The following is a 16095-nucleotide window of genomic DNA, read 5'->3' as shown; positions in this document are numbered from 1 at the left end:
GCCGATGGTCTGCCGGGAAGTGGGGGCCGGGGAAGCCGGCAGTCTGGGAGCGGCTGTCGGTGCCTGGAGGCAGGAGACCTGTGTCTCACCCGCTCTCTGTCTCCTGCTCTTCCTGCCCTCAGCCAACTCCTGTATGAGTTCTACACCTGCATCCCCCCCGTGAAACTCCAGAAGCAGAAAGTCCAGTCCATGAATGAGATAGTCCGGAGCAACCTCTTTAAAAAGCAAGGTGAGTGCCAAGCGTCCCGGCTGGGAGGCTGGAGCCACAGGCTCCTCACGTGCTCCGCAGGACAGAGCCCCTGCGTGGTCACCGACAGTTCTTCTCTAGCCGCGCCCTTAGTCCAAATAAAGGGGCCGACAACGTGGACGCCAGAGTCTACACTGGTTTAGGTTGCACTGTGGGTCTCTCCTGAGAAAGTTTGACGAGTGGTGAGTTTGGACGCTCTGCTTTTCTACTACGTGGTTTTTCCCTCTATGGCTTACGCTCGCTTCCTCCACTTGGGAGGGAGGAGGCGAAGTTCCATTCAGTAGAAAGAACCTATTATGGAGCAGTTCTCAAAATTTCCGGAGTGTAAGAGTGAACCGGAGAACTTGTTAAAATGTGATTTCTCTGATGCACCTCAGAGCTTCTGACTGAGTAGGAATTCGTTTTTTAAAAAATGAAAATTATTTTCGAATAGGTAATACGTTGACATGGATCAGAATGGCAGAGTATGAAGGGGCACCACACTCGAGAGGTCCCTCCAGACCTGTGCGTGGCCACTCGGGCCCCTTCCCTGGAGGCAGCCGGTGGCTGCAGCTCCTTGTGTTCTCTTCCAGGGGCGCAGACAGTGACCTGTGGAGTTGCCCCTTTAAACACACCCTGTTTGAACTCTGAGGGTCAATTAAATGCAGGTCACAGCGTGGGAGACACGGGTCCCACGGGCTGTCTGCACCCTTGCAGCTGGTCAGTTGAGGAGAACCCATGTTTAAATGGACCTGGGCCACTCGAGTACCAACTGTGTGCTGCATGTCTAATCAGATAGCAGCGTATCACTCACCGTTCTGCACTTTCCTTTTCTCACTTCATGGTATTGCCTGGAGGGCAGGGAACGACCGCGGATCTGAGCAGGAGTTGTGGTCAACCTTCTGCTCACCCAAACCGATCTGGTAACCGCTGGTCCTGACCAGGACTCCACTGTCAAGGGCCTCCCTGAGTTCGAGGTCGGGGAACTAGATGGCTGCGCCTCCCCCAGATATGACTGGACGGGACTTAGACGTCATTAGCCACCGTCCTGCTCACCTCCAGCCCCACTCAGCATTCCTGGCATCACTCAGTCCTGTCTGCGATGGCACAAAGAGTGGCCCTTGAGGGTGAGCAGTGTTTTCTGTAGCCCGAGATCCACCGTTTCCCATGTTAAATTTCTCTCTGTCTGAACTGGTGGCCGTGATGAAAGGAGACACTAACTGTGCAAGGAACAAAGGGCCTTAGAAAGCAGAGGATCAGTTGTCACCCATCTGGAATTTATGCAGACGGTGAAGCTTGGGCGTTTATGGAAACTGCCTGGTAATCACAGAAATATTCAGGAGCCTCTTCACTGTAAATACTTTTCTCCCAATGCATGCATGGTTCACGTCACGCATCCGCAATTGCTGTCGGAATCCCTGGAGTTAGGGATGGGTGTGGGCGCGGGAAGCAGAGGGCTCTTGTGATCTTATATGCATGCCTGTGCTTTCCTGACTGTTCAGACAGATGCGTGACAACAGATGAATGCAGTATAAATACGGTTTGTTTGTGCAAGGTGGCCTGGCGCATGGCGACTGGAGGCCAATCCTGGTTAAATCGTGTTGCATTTTGTGGAGTACTAGCTTTTTGAAAGGGAGCCTTGCATGTTTTTCAACTTCTGACTTCCCCATCAGAATGAACTGCCCTTCCTCTGAAGGCTTTGAAACATCCCTGCCCCTCCTGCCCTGGCAGGCCCTTCTTGGATATCAGGTGGTGCCACTGTAGAGATGAATTGAGTCCCGTCCTAGGGACGTAATGAGGACGACTCTGGCCACATGCGGTGCTGCACAGACATCAGAGAGCAGGGTCACTTGGTTCCCCTTCATCGTTCAGAGCTCTGCCATTGTCAGGGGCCCTGCGTAGCAGCATCTTGGCCAGATGGAGGGCTAGCACCGTCCTGGATGGGGCACGTGGTGTCGGTTCCAGCCTGGTGGCAATCGGAGCAACTCCCTTCACTGGAGCCACCTCTCCTGGGCTGAGCGGTGGCCCCCGAGGGTTAGCATAATCACAGGGCAAGCTGGACAGCTGCTGCTCCACGGTCCTGCTGTGTCTCTGAGTTCCAGACTAGTAAAAAACTCTCTGATTTATAGTAACAGACAGAAGGCCACCCTGTGCTGTACACAGTTACAAAAGAAATGCAAAGCCCTTACCTTTAACACGTGCAGACACCAAGCGGAGGTGAACGGAGAGCCCCTTGGGCACCCGTTTTAAAGAGGAGGGAGTATATAATTAGTCTCTCCATCTTCGGCTTCTGTGTGAAGGCAGTTTGCTCTGTGCACAGCTTAAGGTGAGTCCTTTCCCAGTATTTGTTTGCTAAGTGAACCCTCCCCCCAAAAATAACCCCCAAGGGAAGCTTCAGCTCATCTCCCTTCTTAAGTGCTCAGGTTCCAAATGAATACAGTCGGAATTCATGCGTGCTTCCTGGGTGTCTCTGGCTCTTGGGTACGTGCTGTCTTTATACCCTTCAGTAAGGTGAGTTTGATTCCCGGGCCAAGTCTGAGCTGTAATGCAATCCCTCATGTCCTCCCTGGGAAGTGTCCTCAGCCTCAGGGACGTGATTTGCTTTGAGCCTGTGCTGATTTAACTGCCAGCTGTGCAGATTGCCTGGAGTGCCATCGGGGACATCAGCTCATATGCACAGCCTTGGCAGCAAGCAGAGGGCCAGAAGGCTTTTAGGCCCTTTCCGAGAGGTTGGCCAACTGTCCTACTGACCCCTCTTCAGGACCCTGTGGAGAAGGGGAGAAGGTTCACCGGTTAGGGGTGCTTCATTCTCGGGTCTCTGTATGCCTGGGTTGGATTCCCGATTTAGCTTCTTACCAGCTGTGTGAGGATGGGCCACTTACTTAACCTCTCTGAGGCCCAGTAAGCTCTTTTGTAGAATGGGAAAAATAATCACAATGCCTGTCTTAGACGCTGTTGTGTGAGCTGATGGGGCAGACGGTGCATTAGCGTGCTAATCACAGCTCACTGCTCCTTCCCAGCGGTCACTGTTGTAACCGGGGTTGTGGTGCTCGTTTCTGCCACTCCCTTCGTTTCCCCACGTCTTCCCTGCAGTAACGGGGCCCCTTCGTGCTGGACAGTTGCACGGAACCCTGAGCCCGGCGTCCTTGTATCCCTGGGAGGCATGTGCTTTTCCTCGGGGTCTGAGAGACAGGGCACTTGTCAAATAAAAAGACCTGGTCTGTGTGTTTCCTGTTCTGGCTTTGAATGGTTTCTCCCATTTTTATCTCCCGTCCATGGAGTAATCTTCCAGGAGGCCCATGCCACATTTGTCTGGAAAAAGCAGCCTGGGTCAGGGTGACATGCTTATCATTTCTCACTCTATTGTCTGTCTTGCTGCACCCTCAGTGTCCTTACAAACTTTGGGGTACCTCAGGGCTGTCTCTCACCCCGCCCCACTTTTTCTCTTCCTGGAGGTCCTTAGCTTCAACTTTTCTTGGCCTGTGATCTTGAGTAAATTAATCCCTGTAAGTTTCAGTTCCTCACCTGTAAAGTAAGAATCACCACAGCATGGGTCTCACCGGGGTCTGGTTCAGACTCAGTGACATCTTGTGGCTTGTTAGTCTGGGGTGTAAGGGAGTCCGGAGTCCCCAGCAGCCAAGGTCCCTCAGGAGCGGCCGGCCCTGATCGTGACTTCAGGGCCAGTGAGAGGGGAACTGGGAAATCTGCAGACTAATCGTTTGTCTTCTCCACCCCAAGCCCAGAGGTGCCTGGCAGCGAGGAAAGGAGAAAGCAGGAGTAGGTAGGCCAAGGAGTCTCTGAGGGGCGTCTGAGAGGAGACCACACCTTCTGGTCTTTTGGAACAGATCTGTCCCTGTGAGAACCTAATCTCTAAGCAGTGTGTCTTTTAGTCTGATGCTAATCAGACGCACCATCTGGTTCAGTGTAAACTGCTTTGGATCCACATTGCTCGCCTTTTCTCAACTTTCAAAACAAACAGAGAAGGAGAGAGAGAGAGGGAGGGGAAGAGAGACAGGGCGAGACAGAGACTGGGGCCTGACAGAGATTTGGAAACTCTTCTAATGTTTATTTTCAGCCTCTGGGTTTTCCTCTGGAAACTTTATCGAGCTGTTCTGTGAGCATAAATTAAAGCATATCATTTTCCTTTTATCAGGATGCGGTTTCCTTCTTTCTGCCCTTCTCATCCGTTGCCCACAGTGTCTGGAGCTGCCAGGACCTGAGCTCCACAGCAGTGGGCTGGGCAGCTGCGGGGGAAGGGTCCAGTGCCCCACGGGTTTCTCTTTTCTGATCCTCACAGCACCTCAGCGTGGGGCTGGAAACAGAGAAAAGTCTGCTGACTCCACCAGTTGTCACTTTGTGTTGGGGAGCTTATGTAATATCTCTGCCCCTCCAGGGTTCCGCCTGGGGAAAATGTGAGTAGGATTGTTGCCGTTAGAATATGGACTTTTGATCTAGGCTGTGCTTGTTTACGATCCTGGCTCCATCACTTACTAGCTGTGTTCCTTTAAACAAATAAGCTCGTTGAGCCTCGGTTTCTTTAGCTACAGTGATGGGATAATGTATGTAAAAGAACTAGCAAAGTGCCTGATTAATTAAAGACATCTCATGTATCACAGTAATAACCACAAGATAATACTGACATCAAGATCTTAAAGGGAGAGACTTATATTTATTAAATGTCAACCATGTAGGTACCATATAGACATATACATGTGTTAAATTCTAACAACAGCTCAGTGACATAGGTATTATATTTTCCATCTGATAGATGGGGAAACTAGTGCCTAGAGGGTCAAGTAACTTTCATCCCTGTGAGACCAAAGATTAGGCAATGTATTCAGATACTACTGCATTGGGCTGTGTGGTGTTTAGGGTACAAACCAATCCCTAATTCTCAATGGCTTAACAGTGTGAAAATTTATTTCTCTCTTGTGTAAAGTCTGATGAAAGTCATATACTGTTTGTCTATCTGGAAGCTATGCCAGCTGGTACCCATGACCTCCCTGAAGCAGGGAAAAGGGAGAGAGAGGGAGGAAGCACAACTGCTCTTAATCACCTCAGCGTGAGAGTGACACCCACCAACTCCATCCACACTCCATTGGCCAAAACCCATCACATCTTTCCAACCTAGCTGCAAGGGAGTCTGAGAAGTGAAGGGACACAAATGGAATATTTGATGAGCAGCACCCTCCCTGTCACTCACAGGTAGTAAATGTTAGAGCTCGATGCAGAATACAAGTCATTTGAATAACAAAGCACATCTTCTTTCCAGCACACCACACTCACCATGCTTTGTCCTCATAATGAAGAAAAAGAAGATAGTGTCTATTTTCCTGTTGGAAATGCTGCCTTCTCCATATTAGTGCCTCACCACTCCTTCGGAAGGATTTTTTCCTTCCATTCCTCACTCCTCATGCTTGTGCTAAGTGCTGGGCAACTAAGTGCAGGGGACCTTTGCCTGGGCAGGGGATGGGACTCTTGATGCCAGCGGTCGATATGTCACTGCAGCTATTCAGAGCACAGCCTTCCTGCAGTGAAGAGCCTTGTGAGCGGGCTGCTTGGGACTTGGGATATGCACATCAGGCTGGTGCCAGGCTGTTCTGAAGGAAAGGCCAGTAAGGGGACAAACCCCTCCCTTCCAGAACATGCTCCAGCTTTGGGGTTGGCTTCTCATCTCTCCTGGCACCATACACACCCTTCCACAATTCTTGTCTTTGCAAATGATGCCTGAAGTCCCTTCCACTGCCTCCCCATTCCATTTCCTCACCCCTCAGACACACTAACTAATATAATAATCCCTACCTTTAAGACCTAGGATATTTTAAATGTTCTTCATACTCATCTTTTTGCTGATTTTATGCATTATAAATATCTTTTCTCAGTTTATACATATCTTTTCATTCACTTAAGATGTATTTTTATGACAGTTCTTATTTTTAATACAAATTTATGAATCATTTTCCTACTCAAATCTTTTGTGTCCTGTTTAAGAAATCTTTCTCAATCCCAAGCCTAAAACATTTTCATTTCTATTTTTATTAAGAATTTTATATTTTAATTTTTAATACACCAGTAGTAAATCCATGTATAGAGCTTGTGTTCATGTAAAACATACACGATGTGAGGTAGGAACCTGATTTTGTCTTTGCTGCCATTTGGCCGTACGATGTTCCCAGTCTCCAGTGTGGGACAGTCTCTCGTTCCTGCATGCCAGTGGCACTTTGCGTTTCCAGGACACTGCTCTTCCCAGGAGACTTGAGAGCAGGGATTCAGTCCCCGGCCCCCAGGGGGGCACTGCCGTTCCTCTGTGCTATTGCCAGTCGAGAGCTGAGGGGACTGAAAGGTCAGGAAAAAGGGAAGCATCTCTGCCCCAAGGCACCCCCGCCCAAATTAGTCTCCTGTATTATGTTAGCATCCTGGGAACAGTGTACCAAGATGCAGCACTTCTCCAGGCTGGGACCTTCTCAGTTATGAAAAAAATCAGATGTGTTTCCTTGAATGATGATTTCCCTTATAGCACAAAGTTGCCCGGGCCCATAGGGTGAGCTTCTCATCGTTCCCTTGTGTCTCTGGTGAAAAGATGGCTGAGCTGAGAGGAAGGGGGCCTGGCGAACTGCAGTCTCAGCCATGGAAACAGCAGCTGAAGCCTGCTGGGCACTGACCGTGCACGGGGCCCTGCGCTACCCACCCACGTACATGTCTCACTCACTGCACAGCTGCGTGATCTTGGACAAGCCACTTAACCTCCATAGAATAACAGCAAAACCATGGATTTTTCTGGAGCTCTCCCAACAGTGCTACTCTGTGATTTCAAAAGTCATTCTCTGATTCACAATAATATTGCTGAAACTTTCTAATGCTGTTTAGGGCCCCAAACCTCGTCCTCCTCCTAGATACTTCCCTCATCACTTCTCAGTATTCACCTGAGCTGGGAACAAGAAATGAGACTTTCTTATAGAACGTCAAACAGATGAAGAAAAATTGCCTGGTGACCTCACAGTCACAGAGCTGGGCTCAGAACCCTGGAAAAACTGACATGCTGGAGCCCATTTATTTCTTCTACAAAGAGCCGTTGAGTTTCGAGGGCCTGCCTTCTTCTTCGTCAGAGCATTTAGAGACATCAGAGATCTTCAGACAGGGGTCTGGTCCTCCCAACTCCAGTGCTACAAAGCCACGTCCAGTTCCAAAACGTCCCTTCAGCACTCCCAAGATCTGAGAAGGGGCTGTCCTTCACATCTGTTCCCTTTTCAATGTGACTGATCACAGGATCCCATCTCAAAAAGAAGCCTTCAGATCCAGAATTGGAGAAGACAGCGATTTAATAAGCTGCAGAACAAATCCAAGAGAGATTTATGAAAGTGTCCTTTTTTTTTTCCTGAAGTAAAAAAAAAAAAAAAAAGGCATACAATCAAAGAAAAGAATTCCTTTTGAGCCTCCAAAAATACTTAGACCAGCAGCTTTTCATGACTTTATTGAGTACAATGGAATTGGGCAGGGGGAGAGGGTCCGAGACCCATCTTTATTGGCAGTCCAAATGAACCCTTCCGCAGTTGTTTAAAACTAATTTACCCCATTAAAGCTAGAGGACACGGCGGCACTGGGCCGTGGTTACCCCTTCCTACCTGCATTCTGCGGGGTTCTTTTCCAGCTTGAAAACGGTTCCTTGTATAAGTGGAAGCACATGCAACAAGGGGTTTATGGAAATACCCACCCCGTCGTCCTAGCATTGAAGGACGTTTCCGTAAGACCACAACAGAGTTCAATGGAAAACCAGCTACAGAGCCATTTCAATGTAGGTAATATTTATTGAAAAATAAGTATCTAAAAAAATATAGCAGCACTGTGCTGTGGGGAATATGCAGGAAACATAAGAATACATAATTTTACGGCCACCACTTCTTGAACGTTTGTTCTGTGCTTGTGCTGTGCTAGGCTGGTCACATATTACCTCATCTCTTTGTCATGACACCCTGTAAGGTGGGGTGTTACTCTCCCCATCCGACAGGTGAGGAAACCGAAGGTTAGAGAGGTTGAGAAGCCTGCCACTGGGCATGTGCCAGATGGCATGTCGGGCCGGAACCCGGCTGGGGTCTCTGACTCCGGAGCGCACTCCCAGAATTGCGCGCAGTGTGGCACCCGGAGCAGAAGCCTCCTGCCCCCGGGGGATCCTGCAGGTGGGGGAGAAAAGATTGACCCCGCAGGTCCTCACGCTGGGTCCCACATAGGCACTGAGGTAATAGGAAGGAAGGGGCAGGGCCATCTGACTCAGTGGTGACCTTATTAAATATGTATTTCTAACGGCACCTTCAGATAACTCTTCTCAGCAAATTTTCCACTTGCCCATGAAACATGTGAGAACTCAGTTGACTTCACAAAGAAGTGTGACTCCTTTCGTTTTTCCCTAAAACTCTGTGCCATTTGGTCAGTCATTCACTCCCCCACCTTTGACAGAGACAAGCATTTCTCAGAGGAGACTGGCAGTGAGCCCTGGGCACTCAGCATGGGGCCGGGAGTGACAGGGAGGGGGGCGGAGTCTGTGCTGGGCGGAGTCTGTGCCGTGGGAACGTGGGAAGGTGGCAGGTCAGAGCCCAGGGCTTGCTGCAGTGTCCTCTGGTGTAAATTTGTAACTTACAAATTTGCTTACAGGTTTATTTCTAAATACCCCTTAAACAGCAACTATTACCAGAATTCAGTGAGAACAGTGCTTTGGAATGTTGGGGACGGGTTGATGGAGGAGGGGGGATGTCAGTGAGTTAAATAACGGTCTTCTCTGGAGAAGCCTTGGGAGACCTCGGGGAGTCAGAGGCGGGCTTGTCTGGCTGCAGACCCCTGCTGTTCCAGTCTCCATGTTCACCTTTGCCTGACACGCCCCCTTGCCAATGGCGGCCTCAGCCCACACCATAAGCTCTGCCAGGCATACTCCTGGGAACACTGGTCCAGAGTTGGGAACAAGGACGTTTACTCTTTACAGAAATTAGTGACCAAAACATTGTCAGTTTTTATAGAACATTAGGAAATACCATGAAAAGCACCGTGGTCTTAGGATTTAGAGGTGACCATTGTTTATTCTTCCTCTGTTTGTATTACAGTATTTTATACAATGGTCGTAATGTTTCCCCAGGTTTGTAATCCACACTGCTCACTGAGAACCGCCGGGAACATTTCCCACCGTGCTGCTTTAAAGACTTCATTGCCCTCTGTCTTATAGATGGGCTGTGACTGATTTCCCTACTTCCCCGTTTAGGGACATTGGGGCCCACGTAATTTGACATTAGGAAAGCTTACCAGAACCCATAGTCTCTGCGGACAAACCAGTGTCCTCCCTGCTCATGGTTTCTTTGCTGTTGGGCGCGCATCTCATCCAGCTTCCCCCGTGCTTGCCAGCACTTCCACTCTGCCTTCTTCCTCCCCTTCCCCCGCCCCCCGCTTTCTCTCTCTCTCTCTTTCACACACACACACACACACACACACACACACACACACACACACACACTATTTTGCTTCCTCCTTGTGCAGTAGATGCAGCATAAAGCAGACCATGGCTCCTCTCTTACAGAGCTGGACAGGTGTGATCTAATAGGGGAGGGACATGTTTTCACAACTGAACCATCATCCTTGATGGCAGGGGTATGTCTGTGTGGGGACGTTCTCTGCAGTACCACCCAAGTGGGACCAGATGCTGGAGCAAAGAGGGAAGCCAATTAGCCAAAGGCAAATGAGGCCCTAACTGTGGCTTGAGCTAAAGAGGCTAAAATTACCTGAGGAGTGACGTCTCATTTCTGAAGTAGGCACAGCACGGGACCGTTGTCCAGAACGAGGGCTTGGATCAGGCCCTGATTTGGTGGCCTTACCCTGGACACCTTACCCAGGAGTATCCAGTTCCTCACCTGTCGATGGAGCCACGTAGGATGTGTACCTCACTGGTTGATTATGAGCCGGAGACGGGAGAGGGCCCACGCGAAGCACAGTGGAGCCTGGCACGCAGAAGGGGCCCGTCAGTGGGGCGGCTCCATCACCCACAGCTTTTATTAGTATTCACGCCATCTGATGGTGGAACAGAACGTGCGACTGGAACTCGGGAGATGGAGCTCTCAGCCCCGCAGTTTTCTGTTGATGCCAACTGGGAAGCAAATGAATCTCTAAATCTCATTTTCTTTTTTTGTCTCTCAAATGAGGTGCTCGGATTAGGGGTTATGGCAGCTCTGTGGACCTCCACGTGCTGAGAATCATAGATCACTCTCTCCATGGAGCCTCACATCCATCCCAGCTTACAGGTGCTATTATTAGCTCCATTTTGCAGCTGAAGCTGAGACTGAGGCCGAAAGCTGGGGTTTGACCTCAGGCTTCTGACGTCTGCACTGCCCTTACAGTCCGGGCGTCCAGCATTCACCGTCATGACGTGGACTGGCCACTCCCGCGGCTTTTGAACGACTGTGAAGATAGTGAAGTCCAGGCCTGTGCTCACAATGCACCCTTCTCTCTCTTACTCAGTCCTCCCAAACTGTCACTACTGGGTCACCTACCCCACTCCCCCACTGTCCTCACGCAGCCCCTTCTTTAAATCTGTTGCCTTCACCTCCGTCCTGGGGAAGTTCCACTTTGCTCTCACCCTCTTCTGAAGCCTGCTACAGGTATTAGGTATCAGCCAGTTGTCAGCAAGGCTCTCTCCCCTCCGCCTGTCCCCTCCAATTCCAGGACGTGGGCTAGCAATGATGATGACTCGAGGCTGCAGAGAGAGAGTGTGGGCTGTAAGAGTTCAGCCAGTGTCATTTTCGCCCCCAGAGAGAGCGACAGTCAATTTTCTTTCTGGGTCATCGAAGAAGCAGGCGCACCTCACCAGGGTGAGCGTTATTTTCCCTCCAATGCAGCACAGTCTAATCTCATTTGGGGGAAGCATGTTTCTCTATTACAGTGGCTTTGGCCTGGTGGCCTTGGATTAGCCAACCCTGCCATTATTGTGCTAAGAAGCATTTGGCTCTTTCCCCACCAGCCCGAGCCCATTTTTTCCAGAGAGCTGCCACTCTTTGCTCTGGCTGCAGCTGGTTCTCTTAGCCAGGGGGCACCAAGGCAGCTCTGCTCAGATTTTTGAAACTGAAGCACACACTCTTCCCTCCTGCCCAGTAGTAAACGTGTGTGTGGTTAACGTGTGTTAGGTTATCCTAGCACACCTCCCCTGGTGACATCTCTGTGGGCTCCCAGAACAGACAGGGACGTTGTCAGCCCCTCCCCCCAGGACGAGTGGAGAGTTGGCGCCAACGTAGTGCCTCTGGGCCTCTCGTGCTGCCAGCTTCTGGCCACGCCGCGCGTTCCTCCGGCTGCATTTGCTTCATTAGGAGCCGGACGAGTGCAGTGAGAATCCACAGAGGCCGGGTCTGGGGGGGCTTCCTCCTCCTGAAGCTGCTCTCAGATTTCCCTTGTGCTGGCCCAGCACTGCCTCCTCGACTTCAGGGAAGGAGTCTTTTCTCTGCATCCCAGAAAATTGGCACTGAGTGGGTGCTCAGTGAGTGTCTAAAGGACGAAGAAATCATTACCTTAATTGAGGGAAGGTAACAGTCTATTGGAGAAAACACCACACTAGGAATTAGAAGAGTTAAACTCTCGTCCAGGAAAGCGGCCAACAGGCTGTGTGACCTTGGACAAAGCACTTAACCTCTCTGGGCTCCATTTTTCAGGTTTATTATCAGAGAGCTGGTGTTCTAGGATCCTGTGCCTCTCTCATACTCATTGAGTCTGTATTGCCAGAACAATGTAGAAAAAGAGGTAGTAACTTCAAGTGCAATTGAAACTGCTTGAAAAGCACTCTGTTACCCTGGAGTTTGGAGAGCACCAGGGTCAGCCTGACCTGGGAGGCACCAAAGGGCTCACTGTGTTCAGATGTGTCCTGGGTAGTTTCTTGTCCACACAGGCCACAGCTGAATCCTTGGTGTGTCATCCAGAGGTTTGCCGGGACAGGGTCTGCATTTTTCGGCATGGTACCTGGGACTCCAGCAGTCTTTCGAGCACCTGGAAGGAGGGCAATAGTCAGGACAATAGAACTGCCCTGGCAGGTGGATTTTTTTGCTCATGCAGATGATTCTGTGGGTCTCAAGAAATTGCTTTCCTTTAGACTTGCCCTTGCTAATACCCCAGATTTTCCAGGACCCATCTGTAGTGAGATGCTTGGTTTACTTTGGTTTCATTTGTAGGGATTCTGGGCTCCCCTCTGGTAGCAGCTGTAGGTTTTAAAATCAATCACAGCCCAGGTAGCAAGAGGTTCACTACAGCACTCTGCTGTCTGTTCAAGGCCTGTGCCAAGAAAGCAAGTAGGTCCCAGTTGCCTCCAGGAAAATCTGTGGCATTTCAGGGCCCTGCAGTGAGCTGCAAATCTTGATAGATGCTGGGACCTTCTATCAGCGTGCGGCAGAGTTGCTTCTCCTGTGGAGCAAAGGAAAGGGATAAAATAATTCTGTGAGCGTAAGATACATAGTTCACGCTTCCAAGGTCACCTTAATCTCTGGCCACAAGCATCAAGAGGCAGCTGCTGGAGTTGGTGGGGTTGGGGGGGGGGAGTGGAGTAGAGAGACGGCATTCCTACGCTTGCTCCAGGGACAGGGACCTCCTGTGACATCCAGGCCTCCCCTGTGGCCAGTCTTCTGGCAGCGTTTTGCGCCCAGGCCTAGCTCTGACCACATACTCCTCTTCTCTCTCCTGGTTGGTCCCCAGAACGCACTGCTGGATGGCTGCTATGCTTGCTTCCCTGGGCCAGAGGGCCAGATGTCAAGGCCACAGAGACAGGTGGAGTCTGCCCTGGAGCAAATTCAGTTCCTTGGACAACCACTCGGGGCTCCAGGTGTCAGCTCTGCTCCAGTGTGGCTGTGCCCACGTTTGCCTCAGAGCGCGCATCCACGCTGGCAGCTCGGTGCTGTCCCGATGCTCACAGTCCCCAGACTTCAGCTGATGCGTGTCTTTGCTTTCTCCTCGAGACCTGTACCTTTAACTACCTCTCTGCCATCTCCAGTTCCGTGCAGGATGGATGGGGCTGCCTTTGTAACAGCGACAGACAGTATTTAGAGCAGGTGTTCCCGTTCCATAAATGCCTATTGATCCCCTGCTCAAAACAAAGCATTGAGCATTCATTGAGGAAATAAAAAGTTGGCAAAAATATGGTAAAGTCCTGAAGGAGCTTGCTTTCATTTGACAAATGAGGCACTCTTTATTAAAATGCAGGATGAGTGTTCTGCAAAAAATATAAGCAAGGTGCCTTAGGATTTGAGAGGGCTACATAATTTTTAGATTTTTCTTCTTGTTTTATAATAGCTAACATACTATTTAAAAAACACAAGAAACACGAGAGCTTCAGAACTGTGAATATTCTTTTTCTTTCTCATTTTATTACACTAGATTTTGATAACCTTTGGGGTTCCCCCCCTCCATAGTCTTGACTTTGACCTCAAATGTATACAGAGAGTTTCTTGGATGATCTTTTTACTAAAGACTCATTCAGTTCTGGAGACACACCATAGGGTTGATTCATTTTGTTTTACAGTCTTTGAGTTACAGCTATCGGTGACTTTGGAAAAGCCACATCACCTCACTGCTCCTCCTGTTCTTTATCTGCAGAAAGGGGACAATAATAGGGCTGGTGAGCATATTAAGTGAAATAATGCTTAGCATGATCCCAGGGTGGTAACAAACATGTTACGATTAATATAATTATTATTTTCATAAATTATATATTGATAGTTGTTATATTCATCTTCATTATCATCAGTTCAGAGTTGGAGCCAGCGTAGAGCATTAAAAATAGAGTTGCCTAAATAGACTCTTTCAGAATGTTAATATAGAGGGGAAAACTGTGTTGAGACTATATACTTATATGCTACCATGATTACGATAATAGTTTCTGTCTATAATTTTTTATAGAAACCCTATAGTTTGTTGTCATTCTTTTACAGGTGGAGAAATTGTCTTAACTACACCAGATCTTGCAAATGAGTGAGCGTACAGTTACTCTGCTAGTTTTTAGCTACTGATCTGGGCGTTTTCTTTTTACCCCTCAGTCTATTTATCTCATAGCAAGGGGAGAGAAGACTGATCGTGTGAATCAGCACCCTCTATTACTCACCTGGCATAAACTGCCACTTGACCCAGGCAACGATCAGGTGGTTTGTAAGGCCAATTTAAAGGCAGTGCTTTGCCCACTGGCGCTCACAGCCGAGGGATGCAGGGGCATACATCCTGGACAGTTAGCTTCTGTGTGTACCTGGATCGCAGTCGAGTTTATTGATTTTTTTTTCCAGCACAACAGCTTCAAAACGTTCTTTTGCCCCAAAGTAGCTGATCTTTTCAAATCTTTGCTGTTTCCTCCTGGTAAGATTTTCCAGATAACAGGGTAAATGCAATTAATAACCACATGCTTTAGATGATGAGGAGATATTCTGGAACATGCTTAAAGGTTTCACAAAACACGAACACAGAGAGCTGAGTGAATCCTTGGAGGGACCTTCTAATCCAGTCTCACTTTACAGTCCAGAAAACCGGTCCAAAGGCTAGACACGGCTTGCCCAAGGGCACACGAGTTGGTTGCAGAGCCCAGAGGCCAGGAATCCCAGTTTTGATTACTTTCTTTTAACTTGTTTTTCCCAAAGTGTGACTGTGCACCACCGCATGCGAAATTATTTCCCTCAGTATGGAGAATAATGTAGGTATGTGTAGACAAAGTACTGTATCACAGATGGGGAAGGTCTTTTATTTTCTTCCAAAGCCCTTTGTTTTTTCCATGCAAAGATTGTTTACCTTGTCTATTCTGTCTTTAATCTTTCTCTAGGAATGTCCTTGGATAACAAAGAGGCAACAAACCTCAGGCTTAAGCTCCTCTTAGAATTTAATGAAAGGGTTTTGTTTTCACGGTCTAGATTGTTACACTCACCACAGGACTGACCGTTACACTGATGTTCCATCTATGGCGAGAGCACAGGTTTTTCCTTTGAAGTGGCATGTTTTTCTTTTAAAATTTTTCATTTCAAAGAAATGTAAGCAGATTAGAATGACTCTACTTTATGAAAAAACATTAAGTAAATAATAGTGCAGGCTGTAAATGATGAGGAATACATGGTGGATTGCACATCGGCAACAATCGTGGTTAACTAAAGCTGAGAAAACATTTGATTCTGCCCTTTTGAGTGTTTAAGCCCTTTGAGGGTGGATGCAGCTGCATCCTGGTTTCGTCCTCATTCTTGTCTTGCCTCTGGTATGTAGCAGCCAGGAAAACAATGATTAGAGCAAAGAGGAAACTATAAAAACTATCTGTATCCCAGAGATGGATTCATAAATATCGACAAATGCTTCATTATTGGTAACTTTTCTGCCAGCTAAACAGATGGATCGGTTGCCAATTTAGTTTTGTATGGAAATACTTCTGTGTATGTTTTCAAAGGTAAACTGTAGGCCATTGCCTTTATTGAGGACAGACCTGGTTTTTTATGTTTTGGGGACTAATGCTTTATTTTAGACGTCCTCCTTGCCTTGTGCTCCCCTTCTAAGAAGCACCTTAATTTCTGAGTACCTTGCTACTCGTTGAGAGGGTATGAATGGAAGAAAAAGGTGGCAAAATGCAATTTATCGAACGTTTTCCCACTAGTACCATGTTTTAAAGATGGGGTTGTATGCAATGCAAGAAACGAGACTATGACAGTTATTCTGCAAACGGGGGTCTAGGTAGGGAACTTTCTTTTTCCTGTAATTTACATGTATCAGCTGAGCCCCTTGGGGGAAGGATGGACTCCGTTACACTGTTTGGGTGATTTTCCCATTATCTTTAATACTGATCACCTCATACTGTTTCCTGAAGAAGAGTTTCTGCTTCCCTGTGACTCGGTCATCCGGGGACC

General features: G+C 48.5%; 1 protein-coding gene across 2 annotated transcripts in view; it reads left to right on the top strand.

The window, feature by feature from the left end:
- The window catches only part of DOCK2 (dedicator of cytokinesis 2), a 345180-nt gene that overhangs the window by 96868 nt on the left and 232217 nt on the right, over positions 1-16095 (top strand). For both annotated transcript variants that reach the window (XM_037127870.2, XM_037127869.2), the window contains exon 25: positions 123-229. In XM_037127870.2, the coding sequence (XP_036983765.2) occupies positions 123-229 (107 nt within the window). The remainder of the gene's footprint in view (positions 1-122; positions 230-16095) is intronic.

The sequence above is a fragment of the Artibeus jamaicensis genome, unplaced genomic scaffold (assembly GCF_021234435.1).
Source record: "Artibeus jamaicensis isolate MK-2021 breed Jamaican fruit bat unplaced genomic scaffold, CSHL_Jam_final scaffold_3151, whole genome shotgun sequence".
Classification (NCBI taxonomy): Eukaryota; Metazoa; Chordata; class Mammalia; order Chiroptera; family Phyllostomidae; genus Artibeus; species Artibeus jamaicensis.
The sequence above is the reverse complement of the archived record's forward strand: the minus strand, read 5'-3'. Positions and strand labels throughout refer to the sequence as shown.